The sequence below is a fragment of the Armigeres subalbatus genome, chromosome 3, assembly GCF_024139115.2.
Source record: "Armigeres subalbatus isolate Guangzhou_Male chromosome 3, GZ_Asu_2, whole genome shotgun sequence".
Taxonomy (NCBI): Eukaryota; Metazoa; Arthropoda; class Insecta; order Diptera; family Culicidae; genus Armigeres; species Armigeres subalbatus.
Window position 1 is genome coordinate 236,885,043 of NC_085141.1, and position 21,331 is coordinate 236,906,373.

General features: G+C 39.9%; 1 protein-coding gene across 1 annotated transcript in view; it reads left to right on the forward strand.

Moving 5' to 3' along the window:
- The first annotated feature begins 832 nt into the window (after positions 1-832).
- Positions 833-21,331, forward strand: part of LOC134221076 (tudor domain-containing protein 3) — a 30,424-nt gene continuing 9,925 nt past the window's right edge. The window contains exons 1-3 of the mRNA XM_062700265.1: positions 833-1,080; positions 1,213-1,303; positions 17,383-19,170. Coding sequence (XP_062556249.1) covers positions 1,052-1,080; positions 1,213-1,303; positions 17,383-19,170 — 1,908 coding nt within the window. The 5' untranslated portion in view covers positions 833-1,051. The remainder of the gene's footprint in view (positions 1,081-1,212; positions 1,304-17,382; positions 19,171-21,331) is intronic.

The following is a 21,331-nucleotide window of genomic DNA, read 5'->3' on the forward strand; positions in this document are numbered from 1 at the left end:
GCATTCTCTACGCTTCAGTACCAGGTATACGGACCGGATTTTCCCTTCGTTTTCCTGGGTTTGATCTGCGGACTGGAATTCTACATTCCCTTCGCCTGGCTACCAGATATACGGACTAGAATGTTTTCATTCCCTTCGTTTTTCTGGGTTTTAATATGCGGACTGGAATTCTACATTCCCTTCGCCCAAGTACCAGGTATACAGACTAGAAATCTTATTCCCTTCGTTATCCTGTTTTTAATTTCAAACTTAATTTCCACAATATAATAAACGAACAGCGATGAAAATAAAGATCAGTATTTTCATTGCAGTAATATTTTTTAGCATTTTTTTCAATCACTCAAATTACCTTATCCTTCAACTCTTCTTTTCTTCTGAATTTCGATAGCCAAAATTTTACTTATTCAAGCAATGATTTTCTTCCCGAATTTGCACTAACGGAAATTTTGACTTCATTCGCTTTTCTTGTAAGAAAAATTTGTCCTCGTCGCCAATGTAACAGTCTGTCAATAAACCACGTCTGGTACCATCGCTACGATACTTCAAGTGGATCGTTTATTCTAAGTAGCCTACTCTGGTTGAATCATATTATCTATATAGCATACTACATCATGCAAACCAACACCAACATCAGGTAGCCAAAGGCTTCCCCTACCTGTCTGTGGTAATGGTTTGCGTAGGAGTGCTATCAGATTGGACAAATCGACGTTTGAATCTTTGTTTACAAAATCACATACGTCCTTTTGAATAAGTACCCGAGAAATATTCAGCTGCATTTACACGAAGCCGCCACAGTGACGCCTTTTTGTTTTTAACATTTTTTAGCTCGAACAAGATCTGTCAACAAAGTTTGATGGTTCTTCGTCTGTCACAAAAAAAAGCGATAGCTTATTTTTCTGCGTTGGGTGTCGATAGGCCGCTGTGTATTTTCGGAAGAATTTGCTGACTAAATAACTGCATTTGTAACCACAGTCCTCCTCGGAGAGAACCACGGAAAAATCGGATTCTTCGGTCATCCTTGTGAGGCATTGGCGCTTGAAACGGGCGTAGGATGCTCGAACTACTACAGGATCAGGGCTGGTAAGGCATAAAAAATATTGATTTTCCTCAGCATAGCAAAATAGCCTTGAATGCATGTGTCTAATTTCCTTTAGCGGAATATTATTTGTTAGTATGTGGAACTAATTTGGACCATATTATCTGCTTATTAAGGTACCTACTGCCGGCCGGACTGGAGCGATTGTTGGAAGGTGGAACCGGGGCGAATGTTGATCTTAAGCAAGCTACCAAGCTGGCACTTGATGTAAGTATTCTTTTTTATTGTTCGGCGTTTTATGATTTTCATTAACGTGTCTTCATGCCGCAGATACGTAGAGCAAAATCTACGCCTTCACAAAAATTATAAAAACAGATTTGCATTTTAGATCGAATATTTTTTTAATTTGTCTGATCTCTGTTGGATGTTGGGTAAAACGGATAACAATTTTATTAACAAAAATAAATAGAAACCAGTCTGTAGTAAGAATTCGAGCTTTGATTTTGTTTGACAAAAATCATACTTCAATATTGTATCGCACGTATTGGCGGTACTACATAAAGATAATTAGCGATAGAGCATAGAAAACAATGGTTTTAAATTATAGGTTGTAGCAGAAAAGAAAAATCTGATTCGATAAAAAAAACCATAACTTCCACGTAAAATCATTACCTAATTGGTTTTTCAATTGCTCATCAAGATGTTTCTCTGGGCATACACAGCATCATTGCACTTGAAACACAAACTCATGCATTGGATAAATATAGCTTAGCTTAGCTTAGCTTAGACTGACTGTACATATCAATGGTTGCTACTCCGTGATTGATCAGAACTGGTGCAAATTGCACTACGATCCAAGTGAATAGTGGTTGGGATTTACCAACTATTCTCGAAGTGCACGTTTCAGCAGCTCGCAAATGTTGATCAATAACGGCGCCGGCCAAGTCCTTACAGTCAGTTGGGAAAGGGAGGGAATGTGAGTGTGTGGTAATTGTTGCTACTAGAGACCGAGAATACCTCTGCATCTCCACATTTACCACGGGAAGGAAGTAATGTTAGTTGGGTGGGGTAATCAGTAACATAGATTGGGATTCACCATGGAAAGTGATGTGACCTATGAAACTTCTACACAGCAGTATTAGCATTTCCTTAATTTGTTCAATTGTTCATTCTTCGCGAGAATAAACAATCAATCGCTCAAAGTGAGCGATTGTTCATTTGAATTTCGGATTAGGCGCCCGCGTTATCATTTTGTTAACGTAAGAAAAGTAAAAAAGAAACGGGATTAAAATTGAAAATAATTGATAGTAATCGAAAGCTAATGTTATTCAGCAACCCTTATTTTATCTCTATTTGACGTTAAGTAAGAATGTAAATTTACGTTCATTTTACATGTCGTTTATTTTGCATTACTTTCGCGCGCGTGTGTGTCACTTGCCTTGACCAGTATACCGTAATCAGGATCTCACTGGTATTAATCCTGATGTGCCGGTTGGCACTCGTGTTGGGCTTGTGCGCTTTGAGCGGCACACGGTCGCTTCCCAGTCTACATAAAATCGCACATGGTGCAATACAAGATGCTAAATTGGAGACGATATACATACATATTGTGTGGAAAAGTACCTCTATCGCCTGCACTTCAGCATCCTACACGACACCATATACGTTCATGTGTTGACTGGGTTTGATAGGGCCTGCTTATGGACACATGCAGCTTTTTGTAGAGGTTTAACAGAGCCCACTGTCAAACCCCACCACATCCTAGGCAGGCCCCCTAACTCGCAGTGGCCATGGGGAGGGGTCGTCAAGCCCTTGGACATAGTCCCTGCTGCCCCTCACAAACTCATGCATTGGATAAATATAAGTAATAAACTATAGAGGAAGATTGTCGCTGTCGTCACTGGCGAAACATTTTTTGCTGGCGATATCGCCATAGACAGTTGACGTTGAACGTTGATTATTACTTAAGTGAGCATTGAACTCACATTATTATTACGAAGTATGGCTAACAATAATGTAAGAGAGCTATACAACTGAAAAACGCATTTTGACAACATCACTTGTTCTTGAAATATGGATTTCAAGATGGCTTAGTTGAAATTCGAATTGTCTTATAATTTTAAGGTCTTTTAATGCGCAAAGTTAGGAGCTGCGCAAAGTTGGGTGCGTGCACGGTATCTACATTTACATTAAATTAATCGGCTGTTAGCTAAATTTTCATTCACATGCACATTCGTAATCATTTGAGGTCTCATAACGCATCGTTTCAATCGAGAAACTGAAGCAGTATTCACTTCACTTTCTGAATACATTAAGCTCGCTTTTTACGGTTTTAACGCGGTTTTTTCAAAGATTTTTTACGCGGTTTTTAAAAAGGTTGGAAAACATGAGAAAAACCGTATAAAATCGATTTTTAATTAAGTCGTTTTTCTCGCGGTTTTTAAGATCTATGTAATTTTCCGGAATATTCAAGTTAATTCAATAATTTACCTAATCAATGCAGCGAACTCTGAAATCCTTCCATTAACAACTAATTTATAGCGTAGAACTTATTGTTTTATTTTCTTGAAGCATAATGTTGGCAAAAAAGTTAAAATGTTTTACAAATGAAATTAGCTTTACTTTGCCGCAAAAGAAAATTTCTCAACTAGTGATCATCACATAGCATAATTCTGTTATTTAGTGCTCTGGTGTCCATTTGTGATAAATTATCGTGATTTTTTACAATGTTTGGAACATAACCTGAATCTCATTGAACTAAAATACGGACTCTTTCATAAATATCGTGTCCTTTTTGTGTTATCATGGTGCGGGATAAAATTCAATGCAGATAACAAAAATGCCTTAGAAGCAATAGTGAACAAGGGTGCAACAAAAAAGAAGCGTTTTGTTCTCTGATTAATAAAGTTGGTCAGTATGGCCCATTGATGGGATTGGCTTTGCCAGTAGAGTGGATAGGAGCAGCCATAGATTACGAAACGCATAGAAGGGGCGTAAACTTCTGAAATCGTTATGTCGGCAAGTACTCTCAGCCAATGAATGCTTCTCTGCCTGGTAGTGTTCCGATTTGTTGTGCTTGTTCCGCACCTCGGCACATGCAGTCCGACATCTCCATCTACTACTAGAAAGTTGGAGGAATTAGGGCCGATGCCCACGTAACGTTTTTTCAAGCTGCGTGGACGCGTCGTGCACGCAACGTAAAAAAACCCCTGGACGAATATCGACTAACTTTTCTGAAACTGGTTTGATTCTCGAACTATTTCGAGCTACATATACGTTCGTAGAGCCGGCTGCAAAGTTTTTCGCTGTGATCGCAGGAAAACTACCAGAGGTGGCGTACTTGTTACAGTTGACCCCCGCTTGAAAGCTAAAATGGTTGAGGTCATGAGGTTGTGATTTTGAGCGACTTCAACCTTACGAGCATTATATGGATTATTATTCACAGCGGCTTCTTCCGTCCGGATCTTGACAGCTCCACGTGTCATGCAGCTGCCGTTAATTTTCTGGATAACTACAGTAACGCAACGCTATCTCACTTGACGGCGAGGTTAACGAGAATAATTGCTCTCTGGACCTCTGCTTTGTATCTCGGCACCTTTTATCTGTTTGGCTTAACTCCTGCACCCTTATTTAAGGATGTTCCTTATCACCGCCCTCTGGTGATTGCCGTCGAAGATAATTTTCAACACCCAGCTGTGTTGTCGTACGATTTCCATAAGGTGGATCATCGCTGTATTACCGAAGTGCTATCAAAAATATGGATTTGGAACACATTCTTGATCCAGTGGACATTAATTCTGATGCAGAAACTTTTTCTCACATCATAGTGTACATCATCGACAGGCATGTCCCAAAAAAAGTCTGTTCGATCTGACTCTCGGATCCCGAGATGACGAATGCACTCTAGTCGCTGAAAAGTTGTAATGCAACGTACACACCAGTCAAGCAGTTTGACGAACATTGACTCCGCCCCCAAGAAAACGCTTCGGTTGCTGCTTTGTTTGAACGTGTGTGAAGTTATTCGAACAACCATTTGACAGTTGGCGGCTCGGTTGGAAAAAAATAAAACGGTTTGATTTTGGTTTGAGTTGTCCGGGGCGGAGTCAAGGTTCGTCGAATATGTTTGAGCATTTGTAGTGAAGTTGCACCAACCACCATATATTTTTTGGTGGTTGGTGCTCAAGTTGGCGCTTCGGTCGTTCGTGTGTGATAGTGTTGGTCGAATAAATTGATTGTTCGTGTCGCTGTTGGTAAAACTTGATGGATGTTTGATTAAACGAGAGGTGGAGTCAATGTTGGTCAAACTGCTTGACCGTGTGTACGTTCCATAAGAAAGCTACACTCAGAAGTTAGACGAAACACCATACGTTGCTATTCAAATTCCACTATGTCAGACTCAACCACGAGTATAAGCGAATCAGTCGTTATCATTTCCTACGTTACCAAAGAGGGATACAGCGACGACTAGGATCTCATCCAAAGACCAACGCTGCCTTGAACGTCCCGTACGTTAGCGAATCAATGGCTCGGTGAAATAGAGGTAAATGTCAAAGCCATCTCAAGAGCGATGCCTAAGCTTAAGACTTCATCTAAGCCTGGTCTTAAGGGTGTTCCATCGATGATTCTCAAAAATATATCTCCTGTCTGCTTGACCCCTTTCTCTTGTTATTCCAATTCTCTCTATCCAGCGGCACATTCCTATCTTGGTGGAAGACTGCAGATATGTTTCGGGTCTACAAAAGGGGAGCAAGTGTGATGTGAACAACTACCGGGGTGTATCACATCGCTTAGTGCAATAGCGAAGCCTTTTGAGCTGGTTGTAATGGGCCCGCTGAATGCCCACTGCAAACAATATATATGCAACGACCAACCTGGTTTTACATATGGCCGTTCAACAACCACTAACTTGTTGTGCCTGAAGCTTAAAGGACGTCTCTCTTAAAGGATATATCATGTATTTATTTATATATTTACAAAAACAGTGAAGCATAATTAAGTTCCCTGGGCAAAGGCACAACTTTGTGACCAGCTTAAATGTTGTCAAGTCTTAGAGCTTAAATGTATCTTTACTCTTCAGAGAAAGATGCATACAATAGTGGTTCCACTAGGAATCGATACTGCGATCGATCTTGAGAAACTGTACTACACACATATATCCCATTCCAGAAAAAAAAACTACCTTACTACCTTACCTTGAAGAATAGAAAAGTGGTCCCCATTAGATGGAGATTGGCAATGTACTTGTATGTACTCGTCCTTAACTCATTCGTTAAGAAACGCAGCCACCGGCATCTGTTCGTACTAAACACAAACACAGTTCGTGCTTAAATCGTGCTTGGATAGACAATACCGTTTTGTAATAACCGATCCGAATATCTAACGATTATTGCTTTTTTGCCTTCTATAGCACTGTCACTAATTCGAGGCGACACACATTAATCATATTACTTTCATTTTGAAATGATTTTAGAGCATGCATGAGCATGAGCATGATTGACCGCCCACGGTTGCTAGGGTAAAGTGCCCAATAGTGGACCCCCAACCAATAATAGACCCTCCAGCCATTTTTGTGCAAGTGCCCAATAGTGGACCCCCAACCAATAATAGACCCTCCAGCCATTTTTGCATTATTACAGCACGGGAGAATTTACCTTACAGTCCAATGATTTGATTACATGCATTGGAAATGCTATGGAAAGTAAAATTAGATGATTTTTTACAATTCTATAAAAAAAATAAACACGAGAGTGTCCATTATAGGAAGAATAGGGAAGAAGAACGTACCGAAACGGGACATGAAAATCAAATGAAGTGTCGACTATAGGGAAGCAATTTCCTATTATGAACCCCCAGGGGGTCTACTATAGGGCGAATTCAGTTAGACTCTAAAATGTTAATTTCAACGAATAACGTCGTTTATTTGGGTGTTTCAGGTTGGTTTCAGGTCTATTTGTTTCAACATAGCTCCACAGTCGATTCGTCCCTGCAGGGTATCGGCGATCATAATGGCTTTGTCGACATCTCTCCTTGAGCGAAGTAGCTCGAAGTTGATCAACTGACATCGGCTTTCGTAACTCGGTAGGCCGCCCCCCCCCCCGCCAGAATTAAGCGAAACCACAGATAGTGCGAAAAGAAATCGAGAGATGAGAAAGAACCGATGTGTAGTGAGTGCAGCAGAAAACACTGAGTTGGACTCAGAAGATTGATTCAATTTAGACTCAATGATTCGTTTTGCGGCCTGAATCTGTCTGCCGAATCCTCACTCACCACTCATTTGCGTCGTTTGCGAACCGAATGTAAACAAATACTCGGCTATGTATCATTTGCTATCTGTGGGGTAGATTCGGTGATGAATGTTGTCTCTTTGTTTTTGGCATGATTCGTTAATAACTGAAGCCAAACGGCAGACAATCGAAATCGAAAATATTGGAAGGGCTCGTGTACAGTTGCCTAATTTGCGATTGTGTGTAGACTGTAGAGGTGAGTGAAAGAATAGCGCTAAATGAACCGATTTTTCTTATACCTGCATAACAGTACTCTAGAGTCGAGCGCACCAGAGAGCAATAGAGAGCTTTTAAACAGTATATGTCGGTGAAATTCTTCGCAACTCTGAAGATGAATCCGCTCTATTTCTGTACCGAGAAGGCTGTACAGCAACAGTTCGCTAACTGTGCGCTTTTTAACTGGACTGCTTTTTACCTGGGCGTTCGCTAACTGGGCCAAAGTCCAGTCAAAAAGCAGTTATCCGTCAAAAAACAAAAACAAACACCAGGCTGCGAGGGGCGTCTAAATGGTATATTGTTGTCGTTCCATGTAAAACATTGAACATGATAATGCATCGTAAATCCCCTCGACAGCCCAGTTAAAAAACGGCGCTCGTTAACTGGACTGATGTTTTAGCCCAGTTAGCGGATGGATGCTGTAGTTGTTTTTTTCGTGACAACGTTATAGACTAGGCCGGGTTTACCACCATTCGGTTTAGAGATCACCAATCCGCGAAGCGATCTAGTTGAAGTTGCAAGAGCGATTCTATGTATTTCCAAAAAGATTTTAAGGTCATCTCCGTAAGACAACCGAGGACATTTGATAACGAGGTGTACATCGTTGAAAAAGATCAGGAAGATCAGTGGTCCTAGATGACTCCCTTGTGGTGCACCGGATGGTGCATGAAAACTTTTGGAGGTACATTCCTCAATAGCTACGGTCAGATGGCGGTCAGAAAGATATGAATGAAACCAGTTCAGCAGACTGCCGCTTACCCCGAATCGGTCCAGTTTTGCAATGGCTAATGAGTGATTAATCTTATCGAAAGCTGCAGAGAGGTCAGTATAAATAACATCCGTTTGAGCCAGTTCTGTTAGACTGGTTGTGACGTAGGATGTGAGGCACAGTAAATTGGTGGAAGTTGAGCTACCGACAGTAAATCCGTGCTGATCATCACTAAGAATTGGCTTACAGTGTGAAAGCTGTGGTTCCATAATGACGAGTTCGAACAGCTTCGAGATGGCACACAATGACGTAAACCCTCGACAGTTGTTCACATCGCGTTTGTCTCCCTTTTTGTGGACTGGAAACATTAGTGCAAACTTACAGCAGGAGGGGAAAATACCATTGATGATCGAAGACCTGAACAAGAAAAGAAGTGTAACGAGCAAACTGACGATATGCCTTTTGATGAAGACGGCCGATACGCCGTCGGGTCCGGGATTATTTGACGATTTTAACTGATTGGCGGCTCTCAGGATCATATCATAATCGATGTTGATTGCACCCAAAGACTGTTTTTTTAGAGTAACGTTCCCTGCTGCGATAGAGACTTGGCTGTCACTAATCCTTTCGTCACTGAAAACGCTCGCGAATTTTTCGGCAAATAAGCGGCAAACTTCCTGAGTAGTAAGAGCGATTTCGCCATTCAAATTCATTGTCGATGGAAGCCCGGATTCCTTGCGCTGTTCGTTGACGTAGTTCCTGAAGGATTTTGGTTTAAATTTGAATTTATGCTCAAGATCTCGTTGGTACCGTGCAAAGCTTTGCCGACATGCTCGTTGGTATTCATGATTAAGCCTCACATAATGGTTTCTCGATGTTTTGAGAAAATTCTAAAAGCTGCTCTCTTAGTGGACTTTTTCGTAGTTCAGTCGAAAAACCATGGAGGGTGCGATTCTTTCTGCGATCTCTTTGGCACGTGTCGGTCAATTACATACGCCAAGAAAGTTAGAGCGGAGCTTTCAACGTTGTTGGGGTCCAGAACGATTAATCAGTCAATGCTAGTAAGCACATTCGCGGTACTGCAGTGACCACTGCATTTCGAAAAGTTGTAGGAAACGGAAGAGGGATGAGCGTTGCGAACAGGTATTTGAAGGTTTTCGAAAGTGGCTATCAGTGATGAGGAACATGTTTTACAAGAGGACAAGGTGCCACCGAAATAAAGGGTGCTTTATCTCGAATGGAAACAAAGCACAGGTCCAACGTGCGAAGGTTCTCGTTCGCTATGTTATTAATCTTGGTTAGCCTTGCTACGCTGTAGCTATCAAGGAGTCCAGCGACACCAGTATGATATTGCGAGCGTCCACGGTCTGGATACAGAAAGCCGCTATGCGAAGGTATACACCGAATGCCAGGCAAGTTGAAGTCGCCCAAGATGCAAATCTCGTCAATCGGAGATGCAGTTTCTAATATAGTGAAGACGGACTGACAGTGAGCGTCAATAAGGTGATTATCTCCAACTAGATCTCCGATGTACAGCACACACAAAAACAATTTACGGTCGCCCAATTTTAAGGATATCCAGATTTGTTCTAGACAGGCCCAAGAAGCGTTTTCAATAGTCGTCGCTTTCAGACCGGAGTGAACTGCCACCATAACTCCACCCCCGGTGGACTTTCGGCTGTTTAACGGATTTCCATCGGAGCGAAAAACCTCATAATCAGATCCGAACATCTGATAGGAAAACGTTTGGGAGTTCAACCACGTCTCTGTCAGGACGATAACTACGATGTTAGAATCGACGTTAAATGTCAAAAATCTGAGACAGCCAAGCGATAAACAAGCGATGCTAGAGTTCATTCCTCCGAGGTTTTGGTAGTGGATGTAGTAGCTGACGTGTTCTGTCGCACTAACGGGGGCGTCGCCAACGTTTTTGGAAGTCGAGGGAACAGCGAGTTTCAAGGTGGTACTAAAACACGGAAGTTGATCAAGCAGAGAACTGATGCTAGCAGAGTCATATTTGGCTGAGAGACTCAAACCCAGGGACAGATCGACTCTGAACACAGGAAGCATTGCAGTGAGATCCGGAGGGATTTAGCACGACTGGGTTGAGCGGTTCGGGGTCCACCATGAAGCGGCAGGCAATGCGTTCTGGTAATGGCGACCGGCTTGGGCAAGGATCCATTGACGAAAGGCAGCATAAGTGCCTCAACGACACAGGTTCTGCTAGAGCGTCGCAGTGTCCAATTGGTATCAATTGCGGAGGGACTAGAAACAGCAAACGATGCATGGTACGGAAAGCGCGAAATAACTTGATGCTTCCCTCTGATAGGGGTTCAGAAGACCCCATCCTCAGGGACTGAAATGCATGAATGAACTCAGTACTTGCCTGTAAATGGAGTTCGGAAGGCCCCATCTCTCAACTCACACACAGGACCGGGACAGCTGCTGGTCGCTGGCAGGGAAGGCTCGACTGTGGTGAGAGGAATAGGAAATCACTGGAATGTTGGATATATGGTATCGGGAGTATGTGGTTAAACAAAAACACAATCGAACGCACTAACAGCATAAAGCAAAAAAATATATCGATGATCGCGCTAAAGGAAGCACGATCGAACGCGCACTAAACTTTTAACTAACTAAAAATGAATTTACTCGCCCGCACAACGCAAAATTAAATATTTTGATGATTGCGCGATCGAATGTCCATACTGATTGCGTGCTGATGAAAACACGATCGGACGTGCATAAGACTTATACTTGATAATAAATTTACTCACCGCACAATACAAAACAAAACATTTCGATGATCGCGCGATCGTTCTGTGTGCTTAAGGAAATACGATCGGACGCGCACTACACAGAAAAAGTACATATAAAAAAGTTTAAAGTACTCCACATTGGGTATCAAGTTCAAATTTTTCACTCACTGGATAGTAAGTAGTTTTCTCACCATCCTCTCATAAATGATATTGAAAATAAAGAGAACTGGGTTACAGTCTATCATGGGATTATGCAAAGTATTCACTGGATATTTATTTATTTCTTTCATTTTGAAATGATTTCAGATATCATTTAATCAAGGTGCTCATGGGACGACCCCAACTACATTAAATAATAACTGCAATAACTTTCAATTCTGTGGTTCATCGTGCTCTGTAAAAATGCTGCCTTCCACTTTCACCAGAGGTCGTACAGACTGAACACTTGACACCTGGCATGAGACAATGGACAGGACACATAACACCTGTGGAGAATTTTTCGATCACGAAAAGTTTTCTCCTTACCAGGGAAGGGGAATCGAACCCACACTCACTATAGCACTTGCGCTCAGGCGATTGACGTCGCTAACCACGGCCACGAAGCCCACTTAGGTTGTTCGATCTCACCGATAAAAGCCAATGAAAATCAATCAATAAAAAAGATATTTTAGTTACTAGATAAAGATTGTCGCTGTCGTCGCTGTCCGGAACATCTTTTGCTGGCGAGGATAGGGGAGATAAATGTCAAAGAAGGAAAATCCATACGATTTGACAGGTATGTACCACACATGTTTCGGACAGCAGAACAAAGGGAACCGAAGCGACAATCTTTATCTATTAACTAAAATATCTTTTATCAATAAGTTTCTCGCGGTGATGAAACCTCATAAGGGTCTGTTCACAAATTACGTAACGCTTTTGGGGGGAGGGGGAGGTTCAACTTGCGTTACACTTTGTTACACTGAAAGGTGGGAGAGGGGGTGGGTACTACCAAATGTTACGCATAACGCGAAAAGTTATTTATTTTCAAGTTTTTTTTAAATCACTGATTGAAGTAATTGCTAATATGTTTTGATCAAGACGATGAATACATATCAACCTTTCCTTTTCACTACCATACTACCCATAATTGTCCCATGTTAGCCTTAGTAGTTTTTTACTTTTCATCTCAGAGCAGGCTATTTCGATTTATTTTTTTGGGGATCCTAAAAGACAGCAAGTTTTGTTCGAATAATTGTTGCTAAATCCCTGGGCTTTGGATTATAATTCTCCACAAATATTGATATATTTTAGGAGAATTGTAATCTGTGCTGGTAGGAGTCTACGAACTGGGGGTTGGAATCTATTTGAATATACATGAAGAAAGTGGTATAGATTTTGGGAATTGAATTGTAAGTTCGTATACTACTATTCGGTTTCCTCAATGACCGACAGGGTGCGTGCTACATGTCCACTATAGGATTTCGGGCGGTCATTAATCGAAAATGTCATGTCTTCCGAATTATTTTAAAATATTTCTCTCCATTGTCAATACTCTAATTAAGAGAAATTCTGAATTTGAAGTCTCTAGGTGCACTAGTTCCAAAGATATAAGGTGGCAAAGTCAGAAATGGGTAAAAAAGTTAGCAAATTTTCTGAAAAAATATTTTATTTTCAACTATTTATTGAAATATTTTTAAATGTTTTTTCTTCAATGTTAATACATCATTACAAAGGTTATTGTATAAGCTTTTAAATGGTGTGCAAAAACTAATGGTTACACTGTGAAAAAATTGAAAAAATGCGGAAGCAATATTTTTTCCAAAACGACGCTATTTTCAACTTTGATAGTGAAGAACTTTTTTCCTCAGGAATCCCCGGGTTCTTTTATGATACACATCAAGGACAAAGCTTCGACTAAAATGTCCCGAAAGAATTTCTTGCCAGTATTTGCAATTAACAGAGTTAAGTCACTCTGATTTTTTTTCATTTGTTTTTTACCGTGTTTTGCCTCTCTCGTACTCCAAGGTTAATGCTCATTCCAAAAACGAATGTTTGATAGAAGGCCCGGAGACCCCTAGTGGTATATATCAACTAACTCAGCGCGAAGAATTGAGGTGATGTCTGTATGTGTGTGCATGCGCGTCTGTATGTATGTGCGCAAAAGAACGCAATCGCCATTTAGACACTTATTTGTGTCCGATTTTCTCGCAACAAGTTTCATTCGACGGAAATCTAGTCCCATCGTTTCCTATTGAAAATGGGTCAGACTGAACTATGCGCTCAAAGGGTATGGTCAAAATACATTTATTGGTAATAACTTCGACTTTATTTATAACCATTTGAGCTCATTTAATTAACTTTTCAAAGGAGTAAATGAATAAAACCCCCAATGCAATGCAGCACAACGGTAACGGAAGGATTTAACAGTTCGCTCATATATTTCCTGTCAAATTTTACCGTTTCCGTCGCCATTCCGCTGAAATGCGTTTGGGGCTTGAGTGGTTTGAGTCATTCTCTAAACCTAATTTTCTGAGCTATTCATTAGCTACTGATGGAGAACTAAATATGAGATTTCATAATATGTAAATATTTATAAATCTCCTGGAATCAATAATTCCCGACATGTTTATTGCAAAAGTAAAGACGAACAATATCTTAGTTAGAACGGAGCGTATGAAATTCCTGCTAGTGTTCATGAATGTCTGGCTAATGGTAGGGAAATATTTATTCACTCATCTACACTTTGAGGTTCACTGGCTGAACAACCAGCGGAAAGTCAATATAAACAGTTGAAGAAATTTAGAACTCATAATGCAAGAAAATGATCAAGAGAGGCAAATGTTGACATTTTCCTTCGTGCCTTACATGAATCAGATCCATTTTAAGCTCGATTTGGATAACGAGGAGACGTTGGAAAAAATTTTCACTTAGTTATTCTTATGCCATGCGTAATTTTGTAATATTTGAAGATTTTCAAAAGTTCTTTATCTTCTAATACTTTAGATGAATTTATCTCATCTTCCATCGTTGATGGAATTGAAGAAAATATCATTGAAGACTTAAACCTTGACACAGAAAAAGAATGATGCTGTATATAACTTGTAGAAATCATGAAAACAAATCAAAAGTAATTCAAATAGTGTTGTTATTTAAATTAAAAGAATTTTGCTTTTCGGAAGAATGGAGCATTCTTACATTCCACAATGAATGTCCACATTTTTGAGAATATATTAATCTCATTTTTTGAATAACTTGTACACGTAAAATGTCATGGGATTGCGATTTCTAATTTGCTAATACCCTTTTTCAAAAGTTATTTTCAATTCTGATTATTTGATTAACATTTAATGCTTTATGATCCTTCAGATCCTAGTACTTTGTCAAACAAATTGTTCTAAATACAAATTGTGAGGCATGAGAGTGAGAACAAAAAATATCACGGAATGTCATGAAATTAATGTCATTTAACATGATCGCCGCCATAATGTCCATAAATTGCTGAACTTAGTTTTGTACAGCCCCTTCCTTCTCCTTAAGAAAACGCACGAAATTTCAACTTCCCAAATAGGTTTGCTTTGTCACGTTAATCGAACCTATGAAAAAATAATTACGTAATTCATAGACGATCCCCAAAGGGGGGTTGGAAATTGTATATTCATGCTATTTCGACCATACACAGCTAAAACTAAGTGGAAAATCACTTTAAAAGTCCAATTTTATTTTTGACCGCTCGCTTGTATGGGGATCCTCCATAGTGATGTCGCGGATAGAAGCTAAGGGAGGTGTGGTACAATTCGACTGAATTTATTGAATAAAGAGCCTTTTAATAGTCAGTCAATTGTGCTTAGCCTCCTATTGTGTTGTAACTGAATAATGTCAAAATAGGTAATCGATACAGACACCTCCTTTCACAACAATCTATAATTCATTTGAATGTATTCAACATTGGCTACGTAGTTTAATGTCCTATGCAACATAGTTTGAAGATACTATTTAGCTTATCCAAGTCTAGCATCCTGTACTAGAGAGTTACTTTAGAAGAGACTTCACATAATTTTATCGTAGTCAACGTTTATTTAAAAATTAGTTATAAAATAAAGTTCTTTTTATTTCCTGCTAGATCAGTTACAAGACAACGTGGACCACATTGAGGAAAAATTATTCAATAAATCGATATTATCGTCGAAAGGCCCAGCTATGCTGTAACCAAATTTAATCACTTATTATATAAATCTCTAACTGAAATTAGGAAAAAAAAAACAAGCTACTCAATTAAATCCGACTGATATTAAATATAACACTACACTAATTTGAGAATCCCATTTGAACGAACCTCATAAATAATAAAATGACATTTACTAATATCCATTCTTTTCATTATTTTCCCCACTATCTAACCCGATCTCAACTATAATAAATTATGATGGAGCTTCGAAATTAACAAGATTCCGAGCCAACACCAAATGCAGCATGATCCTACTAATATCGTCAGGAATCGGAAGAATCTGGAACGGTAAACACTTATTAAAGCTAATAAGTGGTAAGTAAATAAAAAGAATACATACATGGTAAGTGCAAATAACTTATAACTTTATCATATTTTTATACCATTGCCTAAATGTATATATCTTAATTGTTTACTTTGTAAATGATAATCATACTTTGTTATATAAACAAAAAAATGTATATATGTTTCTGTGAGTGTGTGTGTATGTATATTATATCAAAACAATAACCTAAAAATTGATTTAGGAAATAGGTGGAAAATTATGCTGAAGTGTTGGTTAGGATGGTTACTGAGAAGTGCAAAATATAGTTGATGTAAAAATTGATGTAGCGGTGTTAGATGGTGTTGGCAGTCATGGGTCTACATTAAGTGAATCGACTCATCATTAAACACACGACTGCAATATATGTTCAACAAAATCGTGAGCAGTGACTTATATACTTATTAATACTATGTTTGCACTACGGTCTGAATAACATGTTATTCAAATTATCGACAAAAGAAAGCTCATCAAGATAGCAGAATAACATGTTACAAGGCCCTAGTGAAAACATAGTATAAATCGTGACGTGAATTTGGAAAGGTTGAACGGAATTAAGAACAAATATGGTTCCGACGATTTAGTAATTTGGTTTTGACCGTTTGGTTATTTTTCGGTGACTCGTTTCTGAGGCTGGTTTCCTGCTTAAGGGAGTAAAGATAGTGGAGGAGTTGTGAATGTGAAGAAAGAACGATATGGTGATAGTGACCGCAATAATTTTTGGTGATCATTAAAATTAACGTAATGATGGTAGGTAAATATGATGCGTGATTTCATTGCTTATACTGAGTGAAATGATTCGTAGTGGCAGAAAAACTTATATAGTTTTGTAAAGGTAAAGAAGAAGAAAATAGTGATGTTGATGTTAGTGATGGTATAGTTTGACACTAAGTGCTTATAATGATGGGAGTGGACTGTTATACAAATCCCTGTTTTCATCAACACGGCCCATAACAGTGACCACATGAGCAACATCGCTTAGGAACGTCTGTGTGATGATGAAAAACCGGGAGGCTCATAGAAGCCAATATGGGCGGGGTACAGTGTAGATTAATAGCAAGGGACAGCTGCCATTGTAACCACCAGAAAAAAAAATAAAAAAAATAATTGTTGCTAAATTTCGAGCCATTTTTGGCTCACGATGGTATTCACAATTTCTACAGATTTATCATTTATAGAACGACCTCGGAAACGACGCTTTTATTGGTATTGTATTTCATGATTAGATCTTCCAAACCAAGCCAAAGTTAATAGAGGCAACCCAAAAAGTTTTCATTCTAAACAATTGCATTTTAGCTCAACCACTTCAACTACATAAACAGTTCAATTTAAAAATGATTTGTCTGTCGTTATCGTTTTAGCCATATAGCACATAGCGGGACAGTTATGCGAAAAAAACACCATGCGAATATTGTATTTCTCGACAGAACAGTCCCGCTAAACTAAAATTTGAATGGCAATGGTCGCAAATTCTATTTTCGTTTTTACTAGCTGCATTCTTGATATTCTAACATTGCTCAATAAATACCAAAACAAAACCCACATGCTTCAGAGAAAGAAAAAAATGGCTTTAAAATTTTCTCAGTTACACGTTATATGGGGGAGGGATTTTTTTTATTGCTTTATTGAGGTGTTTTTTTAATTCTAGATTAAGTTCAACACCGATGGGGGTGGGAGGGGGTTCCAAAAATGTTACATTATGTTACGAGGGGGAGGGAGGAAGTCAAATACTCGGATTTTTGCGTTACGTAATTTATGAACAGACCCTAAACAAAATCAATTTTTATCTAATTTATAATACATATCTCCATTTCCTATTAAGTAAACTCTTATTTCCTTTTTTCCCCAGAGCGACTTGAGAGAAATAGGAGGAGGAGCTTTTGCATCCCTGTCCATCCGTGGTACCAAAACGGATACAATCGATGGCAACATTGTGGTGCAGATTTTGAAGATTCGTAACATCTCGGCACCGAAAGCTAACGAAGAGTCCAAGGTTGCACCGCGCTTACTAAAGCTAACCCTTACGGATGGCCAAACACAGTACTCGGCAATTGAGGGCGAACCCATTTCTTCCATCAGCCTGGATACACCACCAGGAACCAAAATTTACCTGAAGAATGGACCGATCCGAATATCTCAGGGTTTGCTAATTTTGACCGCCAATTGTGTTTCGGTATTGGGAGGAAAAGTGCCGGCTTTGATTGAAAAATGGGAACTTGGACGCACCATGGCGAAATATGCCAAAGGTGGGCGGCTGCAGTTCAGTGCATCTGGGCCACCTCCATGGATCGCGTTTGGTCAGAAAATTCAGCAAAATTTGCCAAACGATAAAAATTTCAAGAGTTTGCAAACGAAGGAGAAAGACGAATCTAAAGAGAATGCTGAATTCAACGCTTTGAGGAATGACGCCATTGCGGAGGCCACCAAATTAGGCACCAGGAAAACTTTTGGTGGAGGAGCCAAGCAAATGGTTGATGCAAATGTTCAAAAAATCATTGACAAAGGCTTCACAGAAGATCAAGCTGTTCATGCTCTGAAATTGACTCGAAACAACGTGCATCGGGCTTTGAGCAATCTGCAGAGAATCGAAGAGAGAAAGCAAGTTCAAAGTGAAAACAAAACCGGCAAATTTGAACCAGCACCAAAACTTGGCAAACGTGGCCCAGGTGGAAAGCGCGAGTCTGAGCTAGAGCTTTCTTCAAAACCATCGGCTAAAGTGTCTCTGTTTGATTTTTTGGAAGATATTCTTCCAGAAAGTGAAAGTGCTAACAAGAAATCTGCAAGCAAAGAGCCGACGCCGACCATTGGAAGGGAAAGCAGTGCTGTGACGGATGATTATTCGAATAAACATTCATCATATAATTCTTATTCTAACACTCGGAATCAGAACTCTACCTCTGCGGGTAGCAACCATTCGAGCCAAAATCAGTCAAATTCACAATACAGTTCGAATAAAAATTATAATCAGCGATTCGAAAACAATATCTCCAGCAGCTTTGCGAATCGAAATTCTTCAACCACCTCCAGCAGCCGAAACTACAATCAACAACAGCAGCAATCATATCAGCAGAACTCTGCTGGTTACAAGTCGCAAGATTACAACAGCAGTCGATATAGGGGGCCTCCCAATACTTCAAACGGTAGTCATACAAACGAAGCACCTCCTCGAGGTCGACAAGACTCAAAATTCAGTCAAAACCAGTCGCATTCTTCATATAACCATCACTCACAACAGTCACAGTATAGAAGTGATAACTACAACAATAATAATCTCAATTCTGGACCACGAGGAAGTAAGTACGAGTCCAATGCAAGTAGCGGCAGCGGGAGAGGTCAACAAGCTGGTGGCAACTACAGCAGCTACAGCCATACTGAGTCCCGAGTATCACAAGGATACATGGGACAGGGAGAGCCCAGAAAATATCCGAATGGGCCCAACCATTATCAACAGCAGCAGCAACATCAAGCACCCTACAACACAGGCAGCAAACCAGTGCAGGGTTATAATGCTAGCAGTGCTGGATCCAACGTCAACTCTCAACCGAATAATCAGTATGGACATTCGAGTTCCGCTGTGCAAGCAGCTGGCAGTAATAGGCAGCAGCATGATAGTTCGAGCAATGCAGGGAATGTAAAGGTAAGCATGTAATAAGTGTAAAATATCAATGATTTAAATAGTTCTCCAGCATGAGTTTATTCTCAGGTCTACGAACTTAGGTTGTATGTGTGAAAATTTCGTAAACATACTTTTTGAAACTTAACATTGGTCAGTGACTTCTTGTAGACCTGAGTCGGGAATCTTATGTTCACACACTCAGGTTTGCTTTCCTGTCACCTTCGTTGTGTGACGAGGCTGACACGTGAAACACTTTCTGGTAACGTTTTCGGGGACGGCTACGAGATATTCCGATGTGACCGCAACTTCTTACTTTGTTACTTTGTGCTGCCTACATACCTCCAGATCGTACTCGGATCCTTCAACTCATTGTTACACATTGTCGGTCAATTAGTGTGTCCAGAAACGCGGCTCCTAGTGACGAAATTGTGATATATGGGGACTTCAATCTTGGACTCTGATTCATAGTGATTTCCTCTGTCCAAATGATGCGCTCTCCACTTTTCACCCTGAAGCCACCAAGTTTCTTGACAGCTATAGTTCTGGAGATGTGTTCCAGATCAACAACGTGACTGATGAGAACAACCGCTTTGCTTTGTGAGCGGCTGCGACACTGCCCCTTTCAGTTCTACAGCATCCGCACTATTAGTAAAGCTCGTTTCATATCATCCCGCACTCATTATCACGGTCAATGATTATGGCTCTCTTGAATTCTCCTTCGCTTGAACGGTAGTTTCGTACAATTTTCGGAAGGCAGACCATCATAGCAAAAAAGCTGGAAAGAGGCGCAAATGTTCTCTCATTACTTCATTGAGCGCTGTTTCAAAACTAGTTAAGCTGGTTGTCATGGATTCTATGCTATTCCATTGTAAGCCGTAGGGGAAACTGGACACACGTGATCCCCGGGGACACATGATCCCCCCCTGTTTTCTCGAAACCTAATAAAAATTTTATATCACTGATATGTATAAACAGATCCGTTAGACAGATTTATTTATTTATTTATTTGATTTCAATCAACAGGCTAAGGTTGCCCCAATGATTGTTAACTTAATCTAATACAAATAATTCACTTCCAGTCAGAATAAGGAACCTTAACAATTTAATAATAATGAACAAACTACAAGAACGGTAAATTAAAACTAACACAAGTATTAAAGCATTTTTTTCACGGTTCCCAATAACTAAATTCATGGTTCACAAATTCCCTGAACATTAAACCGGTTGGCCACGTTGACTTCGCCTGCGCCTTTTCCTTGTGTTTCCAGTGTACCCCAACTTTAAACGATACATATCGCAGATCCTCCAAATTACTCCAGCGCGGGACCAGCTTTACGACTTCGAATTGCTCAGTTGAATGCAAAGCATTCGATACCATCTCGCGCATCGCATCGGCGGAAACATGTTTAGCTATTTTGGTAAAAAATATCCAGAACTTACGGATACCAGCGGAGACATTTTCTTCATTTGATCCTCTCAACAGCTGACCCGAATCATTTGAATTCGATGACCAGTCTAAACGATTTGGATTTCTTCGAGGCGTAGAAGTGGACGGTTTAGTTATCATATTATGAATCGGTTGACAACCACTGCTCATCGATTGCTGCAGGTCTGCAAGCCTTTGTTTTATTGTCGTCATCTCTGATTGAAGTGTACTCACAATATGCTCGATTTTGCCTTCCTCCTTTTGCTCATCTAGTACATTGGGCTCATTATTCACTGACGGCGAGTTGTTCTTGCGAAACGACGATAGGCAGTCATCACACAACCAAAGTACGTTGTCGAAATCGACGCATACACGCCACTGGTACTGGTTCATTTTCATGCAGTGTAAATGGTATCTTACACTGCATCCATTACAGTTGATACTTTCATCCAGTCCTCCAATGGGTACGGAACAATTACCGCAACCAAAGCGCATCGTTAAGCGGGATGATATTTTGAAGACGGTAATGACACTTTGACGGTAGATTTAACAAGCACGACGATGTCGATGATGTGATCTATGCCCGTTCTCGAGAATTGTCTTCGTATTTTATGGCTTTATAAACAGTGCAAATCGATCAAAATTTATATCACTGGAATCAGCTTTAAATGCACTTTTGATTAAACGCATTCAACAAATTAACGAGAATAAAAACAATATTTAAACGAGCCAAAAACGATAAACGAATAAAAGCTT